At 35.8% G+C, this 25,508-nt stretch overlaps 1 protein-coding gene across 1 annotated transcript in view; it reads left to right on the plus strand.

Annotated features, from left to right (window-relative positions):
* The first annotated feature begins 9,206 nt into the window (after nt 1–9,206).
* LOC137387281 (sperm-associated antigen 1-like) overlaps nt 9,207–25,508 on the plus strand; it is a 47,826-nt gene continuing 31,524 nt past the window's right edge. The window contains exons 1-7 of the mRNA XM_068073634.1: nt 9,207–9,256; nt 11,893–12,020; nt 12,469–12,543; nt 14,796–14,874; nt 16,078–16,247; nt 24,084–24,258; nt 25,049–25,148. Coding sequence (XP_067929735.1) covers nt 11,893–12,020; nt 12,469–12,543; nt 14,796–14,874; nt 16,078–16,247; nt 24,084–24,258; nt 25,049–25,148 — 727 coding nt within the window. The 5' untranslated portion in view covers nt 9,207–9,256. The remainder of the gene's footprint in view (nt 9,257–11,892; nt 12,021–12,468; nt 12,544–14,795; nt 14,875–16,077; nt 16,248–24,083; nt 24,259–25,048; nt 25,149–25,508) is intronic.

The following is a 25,508-nucleotide window of genomic DNA, read 5'->3' on the forward strand; positions in this document are numbered from 1 at the left end:
ATGAAAATGTAATTAAATAAATTATTACACTGCGACTAACGCTAACTAATAAAGTAAGACATGATAAAATATTATAATAGTTACAGTATATATTTATCACTCCTGTATTGTATGTAGTACACAGTAGTATTATTAATTGTACGTAATATTATATAAAAATATAGATAAAATATGATAACGATATAAAATTATGTGTAATTTACAATTTGTAATAAATCAATAAATATATTTACATAATTATATAATACATAAATATATATAAATAATATTTATATTATGATATTATTTAAAAATATATCACCAGATACTCACTCAGTCACTGGTAACTTTTCCTTTATCTATTGAACTACATTGAACTATTGTACATTTGGATTTTCAATTAAGGCATTAGGCATAAGATTTACCTGCTATATTGACTATTGTAATGTACTATCAATAGACTCCACAGGTATTGAATTTTTGCTCTTTGATCAGCATACCTCAAACTATGACTAGCCTGTGAGTAGCATAGTTTATTGAAAAAAACAATTTCAGTGCCATGGTGAACGCAATAAAATACGCCGTTTTCCGCCGCCATTTCTAGGAGCTCAACGCAAATAACCTTGGACTGCGTTGCATCCACTCTCATATGTCCACTCAGGTGCCAGTACTTCTCCTATGATAATAACTACTGGGATTGCTAGATTGATCAAACCACTTCTGTAAAACCCCTTAGTTTTGGTTTGAATAACTTAAACTTAATAAAAGCTACTATAAGGTCATGATAACATACAAAGAAAGATTAACTTAAGCAAAATGTGTTCTCAGAATCTGCTAATATTACTAAACTGGCCGAATACTTGGCGTTGCTCAGGTAATAAAAAAGTTTTTGCACAGAAAATTAATTTTATTTAACACATATAACATGTAGTATTTTGACCTTTATATAACGCTGTTTATTTATAGATTTGAATATTTGTGGACATAAGCCATTTCCACACCTTCCAAGAGGTAGTAAAATGGCGCATTACCCATTTTCTAGGGTGGGGGTTTCCCAGTAGGCATATCAACCACCGAAATTGTATACAATTTGAAATATCTCAAGAATTTGATTGTTGTACATGAAGTTTTTTATATGAAAAGTTAAAGTAGAAATTCTTTAAAACATTCATGAGAAGGGCATTTTGTGCAGATCCAAAATTATAATTTACAGAAAAAATAAGACACCAGTAAAAGGGTTTAAACATGTAATAATTAGCAAGTAATGGCTAAATAAAGTCTGTTCTACTACATTGATTGCAAAAAAAATGAATTGATACAAACATGATATACAAATAAACAACAATACAATAAACAATTAAAAAAACAAAAAAATCATGAATATATAAAATTAATAACAATTACAGGTTACTGTTGCAGCAGAAGCTATCCTTGAAAACTTTTCGAGCATATAGCTAGAACATCACTGAAGCGCACAAGGGTAAGCAATGTTCTTTGTCTGACCAAATGGCGAAAGAATGTATAGGCCATTTTTACTGCCTGCTTGAGATAGCACAACATACAACTTTCCATGGGAAAAGCAAGATGTTAGGTGAATGCCAACAGTTTTTAGTGATTTACCTTGGGATTTGTTGATAGTCAATGCAAATGAAAGTAGAACAAGAAATTGAATACATGTATGTTTAAATTGAAATGGCACATTTGAGGGAAGTAGCGGTACTCTTAAGAATAAAAACTTTTTCACCTATCGCAGCTTCAGTAAGCACTGTAGAGATACAAATAAGATTCGGTGATAGACTTTCCATGATTACTGTAAAGCCTCTAATTGAATTCCACCTCTATTTGAATGCCACCTCTATTTGAATGCCACCTCTATTTGAATGCCACCTCCAATTGACCGCCACCCTGAGAGAAGGGTTAAAAAATAGAGCGCCACTCTCCAATTGAACGCTACCTCCATTTGATCGCCACTTTGACATCATTTGATCTTTACGAGCCCATAATATCAACTGATCAGGAGAAAAGTGTCCATAAAATCGTATTAATAATGAATTGTTTATATCAATAACAGTTAATTATCTCGTTGTTCAATTCCACAGCTTTTTGTCTTTTGTAGTTAAAACTTTGAAAGCAACACCATAAGAATAATCAATACCGGTCCAAGGCTAGTAGTACTTCTCTGTTTAACACGGTCTTTCTACTTTGAAGTAGCCTACATATATAAAAAATGGCTTAAATTAATGATAGTAGATGAATAAAAATAGAAATAATTACTATCTCAGGCTAATAGTGGGTCCTTGTTTATTGCAGTCCTGATACTTTGAAGCATATGTACATATATAAAAAAAACGGTTTAAATTTACGATGGTAGATGGAACTTTGAAAGCAACGCCATAAAATAACTACCAACTGTCTCAGGCTAATAGTAGTTTTTGTTTAACACGGTACTAATACTTCGAAAGACATGCATAAAAAACCAGTTTGGAAGTTTTGGACCAAAGATTACGTTTAACGAGAATACTTTTACTCATTGCATTAGTGCTAACTGCAGCACGTAAAAGTTTTACCCAGCCAAAAAAATGGTTTGGACACTAATATCAACTAGTTCAGCAGTGCAGAAAAAGTGTTGAGGCCAGAAGATATTGTGGAAGGTATTAGACAACTAGAAGATGATCGTTTCATCAAAAGCAACAATCAGAACGCAACTACCCGAGCAAACGATGGAAATATTTTTGTTTTAAAACCGTAAATTTTTGTTTCTGCATGTATGTAAGTATGGTTTGTTTATGTCACTTGTTCATAAATGCTTGTTTATATCATTTGATAGATTATTATTGTATAATATATAAATATGCAGATTTATAGCATGTTATTTAATAGCATCCTTGGGCTATCTTAACACGGCTTACAATGAATCGATGCTCGTAACTCCACTTCTATTGCACAAACAAAGCTAAGTTTGGCTACAAACTGTAGCAGACATATCAGTGGGTGCAATGACCTTTTATTCAACAATGTTAGAGGTGCACTTGCAACAAAATTCACATTACAGTTATGTGATATGAAAAGATTCACCATGTCTTACTCTGTTGTGTTGTAGGTGCCAAATATGTGGGAATACGATTACAAGCTCTTAAAAGCTAAAAAACGAACAGTTAATCGCAGCCACATGAGACCGCCGTAGTTTGGATTCGCTTTCCAAAATGGCTCAAATGTGACGTAGTTGTGGTAGATGGTTTCTGTTTACACTTTCATGCAACCTTATTCGTCGAAATATTTTCACAAATATACTTCACGCATTCAATAAAACCATGTCTATTGTTCTTACGAGTCTGCTTTATCGTCATTGTAATGCTGTCACTTTTAGCACTGATATCTTATAACTTACCGTAAAAATTTGTTTAATTTTTTAACCTTAGCTCGAAGGAGTACATATCATTGTCTGATAATCGTGATGAGCCTGTTGGTCACCTTTGATAATTGAAAAGTGCTGCAGAAATTATTTGCGAAGTATTGGGTCACATGATCAGATTACGACTTGCCGATTAGACCAAACCGAAACAAAACTGTAAAGTAGCGAGCATCTATATTTGATACGGGGTCTTCGGTAAAACCCGAAGTGTTTGTCATAAATTAGTGCTACGATAAGTTTAATATTGAGCTTTTTATTGGCCTTTCAATTCACGTGAGAACATCACGTGACAAGACGATAACCAAATTTCATGACTACATCAGCGAAATAAAGAGATTCCAATCTACGGCGGCTTTTCGTTTTTGAGGTTTTAAGAGCTTGTAATCACATTTCCACATATTTGGCACCTACAACACAACAGAGTAAGACATGGTGAATCTTTTGATACCAAATAACTGTAATGTAAATTTTGTTGCAAGTCAACCTTTAAACAGATATAAATTAAAAATATGTCTTCAAATATATTTAATGAAATAAAAATTGAAAATGCCAAAAAATTGCAAAGAATGACACAGGCTATGATCGCAGGTCAATTGCAAGCAATAGATATCAACTGGTAGAAATATTTCTCGGTTTCTCAATGCACATTTATTAAGAGATCTTTGTCAAGTTGGAGGTAAGTTAGCAGATTTATTGCATCCAGAATGTTTAATATCGCTCCACCCAACAAAGAGAGCAACATACAAGCGACATTCGCTTTGCCTGTTATAAGGCTAAATATATCTTCCGAAAATTCTGACGAACCATTTGAAACATACACCGCCAGCCTATAATTGAACGCTGTCTGGAAAGGTTGAAAACTAGCGGGTCATGGCGTTCAATTAGAGGTTTTATGGTATTCTTGTTTTGTTATGCACTGTATACACCGCAAGGAGTTCTTACCTTTGAGAAAGACGTACTGTGGAACATCGGTTCTCGAACATCATCCATTCCAGAGGGTTGTTCGAAAACCGAGTAGTTCGTGATTCGAAACAACTTTTTTCCATTAGAATTAATGTAAGTAAATTTTAATCCATTACAAACCGAATTAACTAATTTCGGTAAAGTATTTTTCAAACATTTTACACCATAAACTGTACTGTATACTATAAATAAAGATGGGTAGATATAGATCGCGTTTAATTTTTATATAAGATTTTCTATCCATGATAATAAAAAACAAAAAGTAAGCATTTTATATGTTTTGCTCACAAAACATCGAAAATATTTAAGGTTAAGATACAATACCAAAAATTGCAGAAATTGATAATAAAACAGCAAAAATGTTTCAGCGTAATATCCCACACAACCAAGGGGTCACGTAGTGGTAGGGTTAGTTCAGTAACTCTAGGGGAAAACTTGCCCAGTTGGTTGACTGTACCTAGCAAACTTTATAGTTGAGTTTTATCTGTAGGATCAGACAACTCCTGAATATCTCTTATCTATCTATTTTTAATTTTGGGTGATATGCCTTTACTGCTAATATAATGTCTGAGGAAGATGACGAATTGTACTGAGAATTTACATTTGGCAAGGTTGGAGTCATGCCTGCTGATTTGATCCGTTGCGAACGCGGGTGTCGTGCTCCTCTTTGCTGGCGGTAGTATAAATGAACTAGCCAACCATGTGGCAGACAATTCCGTCGAGCCTTTCCAAAATGTCTCTCATGCAGCGTTGGAATATATCTCCTGTGCTCACTAGGCCGAAGGGTACTCTGTTGTGACAATAGCGTCCGAATGAAGTGATAAATGTTGTTAACAGTTTAGATTCCTCTGAGAGCGGTATTTGATAATCTCTAAAATTAGCATCAAGCTTAGTTATAACTTTGGCTCCTGCAATCTTGGCAAGTGTCGCGCTTACGGACGCACTGAACTGAGTATCTCTTCTAACGGCACGATTTAGGTTTGTCAAATCAGCGCATATGCGAACTTGGTTGGGATTCTCTTTTGGAACTTGTACCATCCCTGAGCAACAATCGGTGGCTACAGTTACTTTGGATATGACACCTTTCGAGTCTATGTCGTTTAGCTGAAGTTTTACTACTTGGAGACGTAGTTGAGATGAGTTGACATAGTTGAGACCTACTTTGAGATACTTCATAGGGGACATGTAAAGCAACCGGGCGCAACTCGTCATTTAGAGTTACAGTGTAGGATTCGGATAGTCTACCGAACCGCTGAAAAATGCTAGGATATTAAAGTTTGAAGTTATAGTTGGGTGTGCTACAAACAGAGTTATCAGAATCAGAAACACAGACAGAAACATTATCTACGTATTTGGTAATATATGTGATTAGGCCTAGAGCCACACAAGCTCGTTTACTAAGTAAATTGCAATCTTGGTTACGAACAATGTAAATTTGCTCAAGCATACTGTCAGTATCACACCTTAGCATATGCAAATCCTATTACTGGTAATGGAGTTCCTGCTGGTCCTAAGAGGGTTTGTCACACTTTAACAGTTTATCAAACACATTGTTACCACATACAGTGACATCAACAGCGGTGTCTAGTTTAAACCTGCATGGCTGTTCACTATTACTACCATATGTTACGTTGATTAGGGCAGTCCATGGTTTGGTTTATTGTTTGGCTCCTGTTACCTCGCCGAGAAATGCATGTTCGTCAGATTGTTCATCTGCTTGTGAAAGTTCTGATATGGTTGGGGCAAATCTACATACTGTTTTCCAGTGGCCAATCTTGGAAGCATGAACACATTTGGATTTTAGTGCTGGACAGTCCTGCTTTTTATGTTTGTCATGACCGCACTAATGACACTTTGAAGATTTGTCATTATTCTGCTTGAAGTCAGTTCTAGTTTGTGTCTGGTTTCCATCACTTCTGGAATTATGCTGATTCTTCCAGTGTTTTACCATACCTACCGTATTAACGGTTGTTGCTCTCAAAATGTTCTTCGTCTAGTTCGTTGCTTCGTCTAATGTGAGGTTTGCTTCGGATTGTAATTTTTCAAATAGCCGGTTGTCAATTACTCTTACAACCAACCAGTTTCGAATTAACTTATCTAGCAATTCTCCGTCGGCGCAGTATTCAGCCTAGTGGTATAATCAGTTGGTAAATACATCGATATTGTCTGACCCTTGGGACAGTTTGTTAAACTTAGCTCTTTCTACTATAGTGTTAGTGCATATTCCAAAGTATTCATCAAAGGCTTGTAAGATATTGTCATGTGTGTATTATGTAATACCTCTAGAGAGGATAATGCTCTCAGCCTGCTCCGCCAGTATATAGATCAGTGTGTTTAATTGTGCTCTCAGGCTGATTTCCTAGCCTACTGGCTTCCCTGTACCTTGACCATCTTGATTTTCACCTAGACCATCGGAGAAATCGAACTGATCTGGAGTATTCAGTCTGGGTGTAGAAAATCGCTGTATTAACTGTTAGGGAGTGGGTGCTGCTTCTTCCTCCTCATTCCCCATTCTTACAGTTTCTTTACTTCGCTGCTACCATGTAGGATTATTATAGTGAGATACTCTTTACAAGATGTATGCGGATTTAAACGAGCAGATGAATTGAACTGTAATGTTTATTAGGCCACGTTATATATATAAGGAAAGCAAACCCGTTGTCAACAACCGCAGTACACACCAACGAATCAGAGTGGAACATACAAGGGTATGGACAATCATATAAACATTGTTTTATATAGAGCCTCACTTCTGGTGGCGGCGTGCATTCAGAAAACTTGCATACATTTGCATTGAGCTGAATTTCTTTTTACACTTTTTGAAACTTAAAACCAGTGCTAAAAAATATTGACTGGAGAACTTTTATATTAGTCTAAACCATCAAAGAAGTCTAAATTCTACTAACAATTAAGTAATTATTATTCAAAGAATGGATTTTAACAATTATATTATATATAATTTTGGAGTTATCTTTTTAAACATCTAGGAAAGGAAAACTCCCAATATATGGGAGTCGCCAACAAAGTAAAGGATGGAGAAGTAAAATTGTTGCGGTTAAGTAGCCCTAGCTAATTTTTGAAATGGGTTTTTAGAGGTTGGAAGTTAGTGTCTCAGTAATATGTTATCAATTGGAGGCTTGGCATTTCCATCGCCACAGCTAACTAGCTATGATGTCATTGTCTAGACTGTAGACTCTCATAAAAGTAAACTTAGCAACGAGTAAATAGTGAACTCTACTATTCCAACATTATAATGTTCATTACGATAATGCTACATAAGCATGCTAAATACAGTACCTACAATATCAGTACAGAGAGACTTAATTTACATTTTATTTCCCAAACTATGACATTTTCCTCTACGATTTAAAACCTTGATTGTCATTACCGATTTTAAACTGGTATAAAGTATTGTACATGTATTACATTGTCTTTGATCTGCAATCCCTCTGCAATGCCTCCACTCAAATATAATTTGTTACGTTATATTTGAATATTGTGTTTAGCCACCAGAATTTGACAGACAAATTCGTAACGATGTAAGAAGAATACATATTTTTACTAGCATGAAATAATGCAACTATCAATAATTGAAGCAATGCTATGAGTGAGACAATCTTTTAAAATCTGCAATCTTTTAAAACAAAACTCAAACTACACCTACTATCCTCTGACCAATAATACCATTCACCATCTGGCCTTACCTACATATTTCAACATTTTTATATTATATGTTGTTTTCATAACTAGAAATCTGTTATCATAGATATGAATAACTATTTTCACAGAGCTTTTATTTGTACACTTTTTGTTTAAACAATACTCAATCCTCAGGCTTGCTTTTGACATATTTTATGGTTTCAGTTTTAACCTTTATTATATTAGTGAGACTATTCATTTGTTTTTTAGTTGGACTACAGTTTTTTGTATTGTTTTTTTTTGTACACTGCTTTTTAGTTTGTTTACTGGCTGTGGTGCCCTGTGAAAAACATATTGTAAAATATGACTATTGATTACTACAATAAAGATTGATTCAATAGTGTATATAGACAATCACGAAAAAAACTGAATTGGCACTGTCTAATCAGGCCTGCTAACCCAAGAGTGGGGCAATGCGTGAGATTTGGTTTTGGGGCAATTGATGTATCAATGATAGCATATATAAAATTGTGGAAATTGGGGCAAAAATCTCACGCATTTTCATTTTTTCTTTGGAGTGATTGCGTGAGTCTCACGCTCAATGCGTGAGGATTGGCAGGTATATGTCTAATAGAGTACGTACTGCATAGCTTTATTTTTGCTTGTACATGTATCAATGATATACAGCCACCCAGTGGGGGCTGTATATCATTGCTTGTATAGATAGTCTGCGACTAAGCCTCGCTTTCGGGACCACGCAGTCGCTGCAGCAAATCCATCCACAATTCTCTTATCATCGAGGTGAGTGCAGTGAAGTAAAGTATGTATTGCTATAAATGATAACTGGTAAATGAGAAAGAAAATGTTAGTGTAAAGGGGCGAACAAAACTTTAAAAGGGCGTGTAAACGCATGTCGACATACGTTTGGGTGTCTTCAACGTATGCAGACGACAAATGATCGCAGTTGGGAAATTACATACCGTACACAGTTCGGATAGGTATGCGATGTATCGCGCTCGGATCCTACATAAAGAAATGGCGTTGTCCTCGGTTTAGGTTTTCTGAGTTGTAGCCTTAGTCCGGCGTAGTAAAGTGTTTGGTTAAAAAGTGGCATTACGTGTATTACAGAAACATTCCTCACGAGCTTGCGGGTTCGGAAAACTAACTTAGTGGTTTTGTTGGTCCTCAAACTAAAAAAGGCTTCACGCGTTATTATGGCAATAGGAAAATTCTAAATTAGTGCGGTAGTTATCTTTTATACAGGTTAGCTATTTTTGCTAAACTATTTTATATTGAACAGTTCATTATTTCAATTTTCTAGTTACAATCTGAACTTTTAAGTGCTTTATGACACTAGCTATCTTATTTTAGAACATTGAATTGTAGTTTCGATATCATCAACGGGTGGGTGAAAAAAATCAGGCTTTTTTTTAGCTATTGCTTCAACTGTAATTCTAGCTTTTTAATTTACTATGTAATGCAAATTTCTTATAACTAGTATAAGCTTCATAGTCAAATGATATCAACGATTTTACTCGCTGTTCTGTAAGGTTAGTGTAGCTGAACATTTCATCTAAAATATGGATAGAAGCACATCTGGTTACATAATTGACAAAATTAGGACTTTTACGTTCTCTGTCACTATCACATCAAGTGTTACCTACGCATCCCTGGCTCTTAGCACTTTTATGATATTTTTGAGTACATTAAGATAAGCCTAATCGGTTGCTTGTTTATCCATTTTCCATATATAAATTTACCGTTTACTCTTGTTTACATTAGAAACAAATAAACAAACTTAATCTTTTGACGACCTATCTGTAATGTTTGGAGTATGTATGTATTGAAGATGCGTTGTGTGTATATTTTTGTACTCGTGCAGTATTGTTGAATCTGGCCAAACTTTTGCTAGTTGAAGTTTGAAGCTAAACTTTGTTTTTTTTTCATTAATATTTTCTGTGCATATATTGCAAAGGCTGACTGTGCAAAAAGTTGAAAAATAAGACTGGCTTTTTTAATTTTTGTAGTGCAGTTACAAATTTTTCATTACGATATTGCTGAAGTAAATGTGACAGTCTGTGCCACATAAGTAAATAGTGAATCACCCACATTGCAAGACCTAACTGACCTAATGCTAAAGGGAAAATTGTAGACGCTATATTACAGCCAGTTGCAGTAGCACAACTTGTGGAGCTTCACTGAAAACATTAATGTGAGCAATAGTAGGTTAGGTTTACTAACCCATTTCGGGGTTTATAAGACAGGCCCAAATTGCTACAACAGACAACAGGCTGCCAGCATATCGATGTAACTCGCTCAAGAGTCAGTAAAGCAGACTCTCATTCTCACAGCAGTTTATAAGTAGCCCAGTGAACCACGTAACAGCTGCTAGCACAGATGCAAATTATTACGGGCGATTATGAACGGAATATAGGCTACCAGTACAACGGGCGCATGTTTTTCAATGTTAACTTAACACAGCCAGTAGCCATGTAACTACTAGCTCAACAAGATCAAGTTCAAGCCAAAAAGATTAATCAGGTAAAGTTAAATCGATAGTGTAATAGGGTTCACCAGTAAATCTTTTTCCTCATTTTAATAAGACAATCATGTTCTTGACTCAGTACACTCTAACCACTATTTTGAGAAGTTTTGTAGAAGGGCGCTCAGAAATTGCTTGAACAATGTCTATAAATCAAAATTCTGTCATAACAATCTAGCTTTTCCTGTTAGTCCTAAATGTCTAAAATATTGATTTTAGTTAGTGTAATGTGTTCGCTCAACCAAATAAATTAAGTTTTGGTGTCATGGACGTGCTAATGTTCCCTGGTGAAACAAGTGCAACTGTTACTTCATTCAAAGGTACAAGCCAATGCCATATCTAACGACCGACAGCATCGTTATTTCTGTACATTGTGCACGATTAGGCTACTTAAATGAGCCTATACGTTGTTTGGTGAATTACAGTGTGTCCAGCTTTGTTAATCGTTGCTGTTTCAGTGGCACCGACCTCTTTGAATTGCTTCATTCACTGATCTCTATGACTTTTAAATTTCATTTCAACAACCTCAATTTATATGCTGGCCTGCCATCTCTTACTGCAAACATTTTTGTTGTAGTAAAAATTAAAATAACTGCTGTCATACAAATTTTGTTTCCTTGTTAGCTCGCCTCTGTCATAGTAACTTTAATAAAGTCTGTTTATTTTGCAGCCAGTGTTGGGCTGTGATGGCTTACACTTACTACTAAAATACGTTTTTTAGTCTATGCCTTGTTCATTGACACAACAGCACACAAGTATTGTAATTTTGTAACACTGCAACACAAGTATAACCCGAAAGCATATGTTGAGTTATGTCTGTGCAGCTCAATGGAAAGACCCTTTTAGTTAGCTTGTCATTATTTATTCTATTCGGCACACAGAAACAACTTGTACAGTTATCGCTAATACTCTGAATATGCTTGTAGTTCTATCGGTTTAATTAATTTGTAGCTAAAATCATACCTCATTCAGAAATCCCTGAGCTTTCTAACTTGTAAAGACACTATTAAACCTACTGCTTTACTGTTCATCGATAGTGGCAACCATAAAGTATTTTTGAGAAATTGTGTTCACATCCGACTAAACGGTTTAATAGGGGCAGAATGTACATGAGTTGTAAGGCTTGGCATTTAGGGCATATGCCTGAAAAGTCAATTACGTAGTAGCTATAAATTTGAATTAGAATTTTTGTGCCCAACATTGGCATGCATTTTATTGAACACGTAAACATTACACATTCCATTATAAGCACCCAAAATGAACTTACCAGAGGTCTTTTGACAACTACTAACATCTTTTTTTCATACTTTTGACATATAGTCAAAAGGTTCTAGGCTAGTTATGTCATACACTGTAGATGGCAACAACAAACGGAACTAGTCGACTCGCTGAAAAGCTCGATGTTGGTCTTGAAAAACTAGAAGTTAAATACATCCAAAACTGCAGTAATGTGAAGGAACTGGAGAAAATACTCAAAATACTCAGGTAAAGCTCATCAGTACTTGTGATTTGCTTTGCTGTGAAAGATTCTCACTACAGTTAGTGCTGTGATGCCATATCTCCGCATCTCTATTTTTAGGATGTTTATATATGATTTATTATTTTTACATAACCATATATATTTTATTCAGGATTTGAGTGTTATAGCAAGGCTTATGTAGCATGAACCGCCTACATTTTTCAGTTACCATGATACACCGACCAGTACAAAGTATATTACACCGACACAAACCACTGACATGCAACTGTTACAGTTATCTTATTGGTTTATTACTGTTGTATTTAGGAACAGGAATATATCATAAATATATTTTGTCTACAGTAGCGGGTTCTTTGTGATGATTATCTGTTTTATCATACCACAAGTCTCTATAGCCGCTGTTTGCTATTTTAGCAAGCACTAATACATACCTGAACATGGTGTCATTTCTAGGTCAGGTGAAGAAGGCATATACCCGCATCTTGAGAAACAATGTGAATCAAAACTTGTTGAGTTGGCACCGAAAAGGTAGGATATGTTTTAGAATATTAACTCAACTCTTTGAAGTCTATCTCCTATAGAATAATATGTACATGTGATGTGCCAATAAAATTCCAATAGATATTCCCTAAGATGCCAATAGAAGATGTACATGTACTTACTTTCACCTCTACATAAAAATCTTTTGACATGCAGTAGTACCTCTACGTATGAAATTAATCCATTCTCGAGATCGTTATGTAATGTGAAAATTTTAACAGTAGAAACACTGCATTTTTGGTTTTTACTTTCTACCATAATCAGTTCCAAGCTCCTTAAAATCAAACAAATCTTTCATAAATTACAAAAATGCATTCAAAAGTCATTAAAACCTGTAGCAAATACATCTTAAAATTGAAATACTGCAAATTTCTAATAAACTAATACGCTATTATTATTGCATAAAGAGATCAGGCGTGATCTTGACCGCCTGATCTGCAAACAACAGCCTGAGGTTCTACACCCAGATAAGGCCACTGGTGGTGATTTCCTTCATCACATGCTTGAGGCCCGTAGTGAATAAAAGCTCCATAAACACTAATAAAAGCAGATAAAAAACTTTCAAAACATACCATGGTTTACTGATTAATGGTAATCTGGTAATAGCCTTGGGCTGATAGGAAAGGAAAGAAGATTTTGTGTATGTTCGATAGATTCCTAAAGCTCTAAGTACCAACCCATATTTATAAAAATTCGCCCTTTGTATCTTGAAATTGCTTTAACAAAAGGCAACATGTTTTTAAAGCAAAGAAGTGTTTTACAACCTGAACATTTCGTGTGTACAGCCTTTTATAGATAGGCGCCAGTGTATGATACAACGTTTGAACAAAGACTTGTCTCTGCATATGAGGTAATTTTTATCATACAGTTTTTAAAGTTTGTCGAGACATGTTCTCGAGCTCTGTAAGTAAAAGTGAAACAAGCTGGTACAAATAAAATAAATATGATGAAAAATATACTGAGAAACTTACCCACTGCTGAGCTAACACTTTCATTTCACTCTCCCTAAGGCACTGTACTTATATCACCGATTATTGATTTATTAAACTATTTTTTACATATAATTTAGGTTTTCACAATTGGTTATTTACACGGTTTCATATAATGCATTGGTTTTAGTAATATTTGTAAATTTTAAATTGTTTTTTGAGATCTTAAATGATTTAAACAAAATCAAATGTAATCCCATAAATGTATTTTTCCAAGATACAACAGCTTCGACTTAAGAAACAAATATCATAACCGAATTAACTTTGTGTTTCATGGTTTGACTGTAATAAAATATTTTCTGCCTTGAAATGTGTCAGACTAAGTTTTGAGTCACAATGAACCTAATCCCATCAGCTGAATGAAAGGCAACGCTCAATAATAATGTATTATTGAGTGTTTTCTTTTGTGATAATGTAGAGAATGTGAAACTCATATCATCATTAGCTGTTATTTAGTGCTTTACTCCACTAAGTGATGTAAACTTCTCACGTCTTGCTTAAAAAACTAACCCAATTATATTATAGTAATTATTTTATCTTTGTGATACCTGGTAGATGGGAAACTATTCATACCCATTGCATAACTTCATGTAACAAGTGGATAACCTTTATGCCGCGTTGTTAATTGTTGCTGTATGATTGACTACAAGCGTTGTTTATTATAGTCAATTTAAGGCTGGTTCACACTATATCACCGTATATCGGAGTTGTCCTATCAGCAATTATCCGCGATTATGTGCATCCTAATCCGAAGGCATTGTCGAGTCAATGCCGAGGTCATGGTCGAGGTCACATTGTCACCTTTGCGATTATGTGCATCCTAATTCGAAGGCATTGTCGAGTCAATGTGAATAATTCGGGAAAATTTGGAACTGTCAACTTTTCTTGATAGTTCGCCGAGCATCCACGACAGCCTGTGCAATGTGCGCTACTTCAGCGATGGTAGTTGACCGACGCGAATTGCTCAATCTATATTTCTTATGACAGTAGTTGCGGGACTAGTATTTCACTGTATGATGAGAACACTATACTGTGGTCATTTTACTAATGTAAATAGGTGATGTAAACCCATCATTCATTTTGGGGATGGGTTTGTGATCGTGTGAACATTGTCGTCACAGACGATTAGCGAAATATTGTGTGATTACCACCATCATATGGCGACATAGTGTTAGCCAGCCTTTAGTAGTGATTGTTTCTATATACATATATATGCTGTTAATAGTGGCTATACGATTGTCAATGTTGCAGTCGTCTGCTTCGCAAGGAGACTAAACTTGTCACAACCAGTGAGTCAGAAGATAAGAATGCTATCATTGATGACCTGAAGGTTTGAACGTTTGTTGTTTTATGCTTGGTTGGTGCTAAACTCCTATGATTGAATGTTACAAATATTTTGTTCTCGTATGATCTAACGAGAGTTCCATTACGTCTTTTTTCTTGGGAAAGTCTGGAACGCAATTCTAGCACCCATATATTGTGTTAAAGATCCTCAATTGTTTTACATCCTCAAATTTGAACGATATTGTTTGCTTTCTCCAAACTGTTTGAATGAGTTGCTCTGTGGATATGCACTTATATCAGCACTTTCCTAATCGTTTTCATCGTTGTACCCCCTGCAACTGAGGAGGGCAGTCTCCTACCCAACAGTATTGAATAAAACAAAAAAGGCTCAAAACATAATGCCAAGCAGACATACGGTAGACGCTTCTATTACGTAAATTACGTAATAGATCACACGTAATTACGCTTCTATTACGTATACCTCCTATAACGTAAGTTCCAGATAATGTAGATAACTTGTGTGAAGTTTTGCTTCATACTACGTAACAAATTCCATATAATGTGAAGTGTATAGGGTGAGTTTTCAAATTTGATTTGAATGTGAATCTATTTCGTTGCTCTTGCGTGAGAAAAAAGACATGCGTATAGCGCTGTATTTGTTATACATACAATTTCTATGACATTCTAGTTCATCGCGATAGTTTTTCAGATGTGTCAACAAAACAAAATAGGTCACCGTACAATTGTTCATAAATAGTTTGAGGCGATTAATTGGTGCAGGCGTCACAACGTCTGTCCACCAATCTGAATGTCACGAGTTGGAGTATCATTAAAAGTTATCTTTTATCTTAGCCCTGACCCTGGATTCAGATGGACAACGAACAGGCTTTATTTATAGTAAAAATATTTTTAATAAAAACATATTATATACAAAAGCATATGCATTTTTGCATTATTGTAGACATATAAAATATTTGGTATTAGTTTTACCTTACAGAATTGTGGTAGAAAATGAGAAATGCACTTTCATTACCTTCACGGGGAACAATATTGTACCCCAATCAGGAAGCCGTGCCTTATATTAATTTAGTAAGAACTGGTCACTTAGCTTTCATAACTACAATGGCAGCATCTCAGTACCTGTCGTGAATATAGTCATGCTTTCTGCATATTGGCAGCTCTCTCTTTATTACGGTCACACATTTCATGTAAGATATTCTTAGTTATTTTAGCTAAGTATGTGTTCCAGGCTTGGACAGCAGAAATAAAAAGCCGGGATGCATCAACTTCTGGCAAGGGCAGCGAAGAGTTCCCTCCAGTTAGAGCCAACGTTGAACTAAGTGGCAGCGCTAAGATCAAAGATGAAGTGCCATCCAGTAAGAAGAGACCTGTACCACGGGACCACAAGGAATGGGATAGGTGAGAGAATGTGCATTGCTCTGATATGAATAAGCCATTTGCATTGGTTATGGCCTCAAATGGAACTGAGGAGGTTATTAGGTCAAAATAACCTGTATTCATTTCCTCTACTTCATTTAATTAGATTTTGAAGTTTTATTGGTTGCATGGACTAATATCATGGTATTTGGTAATGGAGAAGCATTCGACTATCAGCTATCTATGGCTCTATTATAAAGAGATAATATGAGTGACTAAAAAATTGAGCTAGAAGTCACTACCAAAGATTTTTGCTGTTGCGTTCTTCAGATTATAATCTGAAGAGAACGATACGGCGAAACAATTTTATAATTCTAGCTAAATATTTTTAGCAGAGCCCCAGGAGAATGTATAAAATTTTGCAAATATACCGAACAGCTATGAATCCAAAGATGCGACTCATGTGAAGCGAAAGAAATATGACCTGCACTTTAAGCTGGTTGTTATGTACGCTGAGACAATACAATAAATCAAAGGCTGCAAAAACAAGAGGTCTCTCATCAGTGTATCAAATATTGGACAAACGATAAGTACAACTCGAGGCTCAGTTAAATGCATTTTTGTATACTATTTTATCAAACAAGCGACTCCAAGATGCCAGATGTCCTCTGCATGACAAGAATTTTGACGAGAAGCTCATCAACTAGATTCGTCAGCAACGTCAGAAGAAACTCCGTGTCAGTTGGATCATGATTCAGAGAGAGAGAGAGAGAGAGAGAGAGAGAGGGAGAGGGAGAGGGAGAGGGAGAGGGAGAGGGAGAGGGAGGGGGAGGGGGAGGGGGAGGGGGAGAAGCACTCCTTTTGTCGCCAGATAAACTCTTCAAAGCAAGCAATGGCTGGTTGAAAGTTTTTGCTTTGCCACAACTTAGTCTCATGCCATCCAATGACGACTGTCAGAAGGAGTACACTGAGAAGATCTTTAATTACCTATTATTCGTCAAACAGCAGCGTCGATCATCGAACTATACAGACATCTATGCTGCAGACGTGACAGTCGTCTATTTGAATTATTCGAACAGTCTAATAATTTAAAATAAAAAATCTGAGAGGTTCCTGTGAAAACTAGGGACAAGTTACACATGTATAACTGTCATGCTGACAGCTCGATCTGATGAATTTAAATGCTGACCATATATCCTACTAAACAACAAGCGACTAATTGAGGAGATTGCCACTAAGTTCAGGAATACCCTCAGTCTGTGCTAAGTTGTCTGCTCCTTCAACGACAGCCTGGCTGGTGAGTTACTGCAGACCATCTTAGGTTCCTCTATGTTTGGAAAGCGCTTCCTTGTCGAGGAATCATACTGATGTCATATCAGCAATGCACCAAAGAAGCACTTGAATCTCCAGATTGATACAGCCATTATTCCAGGAGGCTGCTCCAAGTTTATGTAGGCCCTGACGTCCAGTAAAACACCGCTTTTAAGAATAAAATCAACAGTTCTATGAGAAATATATCGTGTACGGCACCAATAGCTACGCAGGACCGGGAAACTGGCGAGCCCTATCAATGGAACTTTATTTTATATCGAAGACCGGTGCGCCATTTGCCTGTATTTGTGATTTGCCGATGGCAGGAGAGATAATGAGAAATAGAAGAGTATAGTTTGTATTGGAAAAAGTTCGTTTTCTGTTACAACGGCTCCTTAGTTGACTCGCTGGTCATCCTAGTTGTTATACATGTAGATACCTGTAAACGCTATCACCGCAGAAACGCGAGCTGAATTGAAATTCACTGTTACTAGTATCATCTTATGGTGTTAATTGATTGTTGTTTTTTTTATAGCGGACACTATTCTTGTTACGACTTCTAATTTTAGAAAAAGATGTTTGAAAGTTAAAGGAAAAATGTGTGCCTGGCTCCATGTACTATGGGCTAAACATTAAGTTTAACAGGTTTCTGAAAGTAAATGAGCTCCCTTTATTTTATAACACAAAACTACTATGTATGTTGTACTTACTGCAGTAGTTGGTAACTTATTACTGAACAGTAGTAGGTGTAAAACAATACAAAGTATGTGATAACTATTCACAATTCTGTTTCAACACACAAAAGCAACATTTTGTAACACAAAAAGACTATGTGATACTCATTAATAACAGTAGGCGTACGAAAAAACAGAGTATGTGAGATATGTTCATTGTCCGTATACAACGCAAAGTGACGATGTATGTGTAACACAAAGTAATACTTGTAGCAATTGACAGTATGTCTACAACACAGGGTATCTGATACCTGTTCACAATAGGTGTGCATGCACAACACAGAGTATGTCATCACCATTTACAGTAGACATAGAACACAATGGAAACTTATTATCAGTGGGTATATAAGACAGAGTACAGTGAAACATGGATAACTCGCCCTCGGATATAGCGAACACATGGCTAACTCGACTGGATTTGCTTGGTCCGTTCCCACGCAATGATAAATGGCTCTATATAACTCGAACTCAACACTGTTAATTCGAACTGTTTTTTGCCCAACGGCTACCGAAACGGTTGCTATCGCTTTAGAAAATCACTTTATTTCAAGCCATAGAGGTAAACCTCAACTTTTCGTAATTCATAAGCGTCGTTACTACCTCCATCGGCAAAATATTTTTGTCAACGACTGTTCTAAAGGTTTGATGAAATTTGATTTATACGTACTACTATACGATGAATAGCACGGGCTAGCCGGGTCACAGGCGCAAGGATTTTCGCCACGCACATACAAAACAAAAACAGCATGTTGTTTTTGTTTTGTATTTGCGTGGCGAAAATCCTTGAGTGCGTGACCCGGCTAGCCCGTGATGAATAGTTTTCCGACGTGGATTCCGAGTTGAATCAACGTCGGAATGTTGAATGTTTAAAACGTCTTAAAAATTGTAATTAAACGTATACGTTGTCTTAGCTAAAAAAAAACTATTCATCGTTTGACCTAAACACAGAATACGTGTGTACATTCAATAAGTATCCATTCAAAAAACGTTAGTGATATACAATGTACCGTTAAACCTCGTAAAACTTTTAATTGAACTGCCTCGGAGTGTTGCTCTTAACTAATGCCAGGTAAAGTAAGGTAATCTTTGGATAAACTTCAAGAAAAATCGGCAAAATTGATCGTGGGTAAAACGCTCAAAAGAAAAAGATGTCTTTTCTTTTGAGCATTTCAGCAACGATCAAGTTTTGCCAATGTCAATCTAAAAAACGTCCTGGCAATAACATCACCTCAAACAACAAACCAATCTCAAGTGATAGAAAAATCTCTATACTTTTTGATAAACAACGTTTTAAACTTTACATTAAAAGCATTTAATTTGAAACAAGCCATTTGTGCTTTTGATTTATATTATAGTTTGTATATGTTCATGTATCTACTAATAAATAAGTAAATACATGGACTTGTGACAGTGCTCTGATAACTTGAACACTCTGATAATTCGAACACTTTTGCTCGGTCCCTTGAAGTTTGAGTTATCCGAGTTTCACTGTATATGTAATCTGTATCAACAAGAAGACACACATAAAAGTATAGATTAAAATAACGACAAGAAATCTGACGAATGAAATAAAAGCAACTATTGCAAGCACCTGTCCTTGTCAATATGGGGTTACAGAAATAATCATCAATTAGTTTGTTAATGAAAAGGTGATGATATCTGTTGGCTTGAGAGTTATACATCTCCTGTGGTATCACTTGTCGCAAGTACTGCACTGAACCATAGATATGCTATTCTATGATAGTCATTCTCAAGCTGATGCTTGTCGTATGGCCAATGATACACAGTAAACCTACAACAAACCAGGCATAATCTATGAAACACAATCAATAATCTCTCCATCCAGGTGTTTCCAAATGGATGTCATTGTGAGGTATATGACATGCACACAATGGAAAAAACTGAGCAAAGGCAAACTTGTTAACAGAAATCTAGTCTCTTACAGTAAAAAATTAGTAAGGAAAAATCTTGCAAAATAGATAGTCCTTTCAGTCTCCAGTTGTGTTTTATGAAATGTGCCACCTTGACTGAGGGCTGTGCTTATGTCATCAAAAGCGTGCTGTGATTATTTACTATGATTTATACAATGACATCTTACCTTGTCACTAATAGTGTGGGCTCTAATCTGTCTGACCTTTGGCCTATGAGCCCCTGAAAGCAATTTCAAACAGATAACTATAAATTATATCCTCAACAGAAAGCTTCATTCTCTTTTACCCCACAACAAACTACTCCCTCAAAATGTTTGAGAATGTCTCTGAACCTTTACGCATCTGCTCAACTAGTATAGGAAAGAATTTTAGGATGAAAATGGTTGTCTACAAGTTTGCTGCACACTTTCTTTAGGAGATATGATAATAAATGTAATTCCCACATTAGTCAAAAATTTCTTTAACCAATAACACTGTCAGCTGATTGATTGTTATATTAAGCATAACATATCAAGCTATATTTTTAGACTTAACTGGGTTTATAAACAATATTGTTCAGGAGTTAAATGCCACCCTTTTTGACCTTCAAAGACGCTTCCTCTCTAGCTAAGTGAACTGCTTATTTAGTATTTGCTTGCTTATAATGGATACATGTCCGAGATATGGTACCGTGATCTAAAATACTTAGTTTTTAAATTATTAGAGAAAATTAATCATAAGGATTTCATATGAACACTAACTGTGCTACCCAGCGTTGCCCGGGTAGTAAAAAAGTCTTTTCACAGAAAATTGATTTGTATTTAACATATAACAACATTTGCCATTCTAACTTTCAAACTACATATCATGAGAGAAGTGTTTTGTATAGTTGAAATAAAATTACAGAGAAAATAAAACAACTGTAAAGGTTTTCAAACTTTTTTAAACAACTACAACTTTCAAACATCATATCATGAAGAAAAGGTTTTGTGCAGGACAACTGATTTAAAAATAAATAAAACCACTGTAAAGGTTTTCAAACCAATGTAAATTTAAAATTTTATAACTTTCAGTGACCTGTATCTTTTGATAACGTATAGTGGAACCTCGGTTTTCGTACATAATCAGTTCCAGAAGGTAGTTCGAAAACCAAGTTGTTCGAGATCCGAAACAATTTTTCCCATTAAAATAAAATTGTGTAAATTTTAATCCGCTCCAAGGCGAGAAAACAACTTCGGTAAAGTATTTTTTCAACATTTTACACCATAAGCTGTACTTGCTAAGCTTGTACTTGTAGTTGCTATTTTACACCATAAGCTGTATGTGTACCCGGGCGTTGCCCGGGTAATGAAAAAGTTTTTTCACAGAAAATTGATTTGTATTTAACATATATAACAATATTTGCCATTCTAACTTCCTAACTACATATCATGAGAAAAGTGTTTTGTGTAGTTCTTTCAAACATGATATCATGTGGAAAATGTTTTCTGCCGGTCTTATAAATTAAAAAAAATAAAACAATTGTAAAAGGGATTAGATGTAAATGTGAAATAATTAGCAAGTGATAGCTAAATTGAGTCTGTTTTGCTACGATTACAATAAGAGATGATTCGGTAATAATACAATTAATACGAACTGATAAAACAAAATAAACATTCTGTATATAAAATAATAATCCTGAATATGTTGAATTAATAATAACAATTATTGCATAGAAGTGTGTGTGTGCAAAAAAGTTACTGTTCCACCGACAGCTATCCATCAAAACTCTGATACTGGTCAGACGGTATGTAAAAATGAGATATTGTAGTGTCTTCGTCTGATCGAAGGTGAGAGAATCTAGATTCTAGAGGCTATTCCTACTCGAGAAATTACAATTGTCCGCGTGAAAAGTATTAACCTTTACGACGATTTAGCAATTGAACCTTAAGAAAAGCCGGAAATACAGGTTCACAAAAAAGGCATCGTGTTTCATAGAGTTATTAGAATTTACCTTAATCGACCAATTCTAATATCGAGAGAGAGTCTATTGTCGATATCGTTTGCCGAAAACAAATTAGCCCTAATACGGCGAGGACAAAAAGCATCGCATGTCATAGAGCTAAAAAAATTCATAGAGTTGTAATTATTAGTCATTTTTGTGTGAAAACGGGAAAATGATGAATAGGTTATGTATAAGGGCGCACTAGCGGGAGATTCTTGTTAATGCGCCCTAGCGGTGAAAGAAAAAACCGCAGATCAGCCGCACCCTTATATAAGCCGCATGGCTCAAACCATCAGAAAAAAGTAGCGGCCAATAGGCCGAAAAGTACGGTACTCTATGAGGTGGACACACACAAATATACAGACAGATTTTTGGCCATTGATATAGTAGATACGTATATGGCTTTAGTAGACTTAATTATATTTCCTTTAAAATGATAAATAGTAACTGGCAATCCCTTGAACACAGACAAGAGCTGAAAGAATTGCACACCTTCAGTAAAATTAAATCTCAAGATCTTAAAGTTACTATTCATCGGCTCACACAAACCAGCTCTCAATATTTTATTAGACGCAGCAACATATGACATACTATAAATACTAACACAATAAAAAATTTATTTTAATCGAAGCATTAAAGTTTCACAATTTATTTAACTTTTTTCCTCTATTTTTCTAAAAATTGAACCATTTTATCTACACAAGCTAACCCATGCCACCGTAGATACCACGGGTACTTCAAGCGTTGTGATAGGCGACAGTGAGAAGAAAGAAACTCTCTTTCTTCTCACCATCGCCTATCGCAACGTTTGGAGTACCCGAAGGAAATACCCTACAGAGATAGACTAACTTCTAGTATCTACAACACTATTTGCTCACCATCCCTTTTTATTGCTTTCTCTTTTGCCTGCCAGACTTTCTCCATCATCACTCATTCTGATTCTGTTGAAAGATTATACCAGGCACTTATTGTATAGTTTCCAGATACTCCAATGGTAACTTACATGTAGGTTCACTACTCAGGCGAATATCTTATATTTCGCGGCAATTAGCGAGTCAACTAAGGAACCGTTGTAACAGGAAATGAGCTTTTTCCAGTACGAACTATACTCTTCTATTCCTCATTATCTCTCCTGCCATTGGCAAATGGCAAATACTGGCAAATTGCGCACCGGTTTTCTATAACTTTTAATGGGTAGTCGATGCTAGAGATCAATTGCCGAATGATCTAACCATGAAGTCAATGAAGGAATGTGGGCTGATCAACATTCTAGACAGCTCTGAGGATCACATGGTCCGCTGCTTCAAGTCAGACGACCCGATTAAGACTGAACTGGAACTTTTCTAGCAAACGAAGGTTACTGCTGGCACTACAAATAAACATGAAATTATTCAACTACTCAATGCTGCTACGGAAGGCCCTATGCATGATGAAAGCAGTTACAATAGCAATGTGTCTATTGATTTTTACCGAAAAATTTTTGATTACTTCCCAAGAATCATGTTTTTTTGTATTTCTTGTATTATCAATATATGTTAGATGTTATTATTAATTGAACTTATCTTCTCAAAATTCTGAACAGCTAGGTGAAAAGTTGAACGTCAACATCTAATTGAACGCGCCTGTAAGGGAAGGGTTAAAAATAGAACTCCATGGCTTTCAAATAGAGGTTTTACAGTATTTATTCAAAATGTCAGGATTGAATTCAGGTCACTAGTTTACATTAAAAATATCAAATTCTCAAATTCGTAAAATGGCTGACTGATTTTAGGGGACAAACAATTCCTGTTTTCATACATATATGCAGGCACAGGTTTCAACCGCCAGCACACTACTTCAAAAAGTGATTTCTTTTTATAAAACAAAGATCTGCAACTCTATTGCATAATTTTATTATGCATTTTTGTTAAAATAAAGTTAGTTTTCCATATTTTTTCAGGATAGTTCAAAACTTGAATGAAGAGGATGACCAGCCATCTGAATCTGCTAAGCAGTCTGTTAGCTCTCCGCCGAAGAAAGTATCCCAGTCACTGTCCAATCAGGTCAACACAACTGGAATGACTGATGAAGAGCGAGTAACTCTAGCCAATCGCGAAAAGGATAAGGGAAATGAGGTGATTGTCTGCTGTTATAATACAAAGAAAGGGGTGCATCGTAAACTCATGATCATCAATTGCACTATCCTAGTTTTCATTGGTTGAAAGTTAACTTCTCAAAGGGAAATCATTGATCCTCGATATTATTCCTAATTACTTGCCCGACATGGTGTGTAGTTTAAAAGTGTTTTCAGTTTGCCTATGGAGTACTCGAGCTAAAATATCTAAAACAAAATTTCGTTGAATGGGGATGTGTGACGAGCATTCACTTAGGTCTATGTGTTTCTATAAATTTTTAGTTCTTCTCAACTTACCACTCTCGGCAAAATGACATCCATGCATTAGTCACTCTATTGATTAGAATATAGGTGACAGGCGAGACGAAGAATAACTTTTTGTGGCATGTGCCGTCTATTGTCGTCTACAACCACTAATTAGACTATCCAAAAATATGTTGAACCATGGCTTATGGCTATGTATTGGCAGTCATGTGATTATTTTCCTATCAATACAGCTTACCTGACTCTGTCATCTCACACCATCTTGCATCTCAGTCAAGGCAAGAACTACCATAATTTGCCTACAATCGTGGGAGTTTTGATTGGAATCTAAATGACACAGTTGTATTCCATCCATCACTTACTCTCTCCGTTTAGGGATTCTATAAACACTTTAAAACTTGGTTGCTTCTGAAGATCAGCTGGGGCGACGTCACCTTTTCTGAGCTGCCAGTGACCTTCTATGAATTGTCAGTCATATTGGAAAGTTCCATATCAGCTGATGGTTCATATTCATCTTTGTCTTTTAGGCATTCCGATCAGGGGATCTGATAGAAGCCATCGCCTACTACAACAGGTCCTTGTCAGTTCTGCCAGTTACAGCAACATACAACAACAGAGCCTTAGCCTGTGAGACTCTTTGTCATAGCCCTAGCTCTTTGAACATTTAAGTGTTTTCGTCTACTGATGTGAGCGTCACATGTCTCTATTGTGCATAAGATTGCTCTATTACTGTTAACTGCCCCGTAAACATTAAGGCTTCTCTGACTATTGCTACTCACTAAGTTTTTTTATAGTGATAAGGTGGCTAAACGCTCTCATATGGCGCTGCAACGCCATCATGGAAACAGCCGTGTCACTCTCATTCTCTCGTAATTCTGTGTCGTTGTTTGAAAGCGCCGTATTTGTGCCACAAAAACAGCCTTAGCAACCAGTGACGTTGCACTTGTGTGTGCACATTAGTTTTTTTCTGTTGCTTCATATGCAGAA

The sequence above is a fragment of the Watersipora subatra genome, chromosome 2 (genome assembly GCF_963576615.1).
Source record: "Watersipora subatra chromosome 2, tzWatSuba1.1, whole genome shotgun sequence".
NCBI lineage: Eukaryota > Metazoa > Bryozoa > Gymnolaemata > Cheilostomatida > Watersiporidae > Watersipora > Watersipora subatra.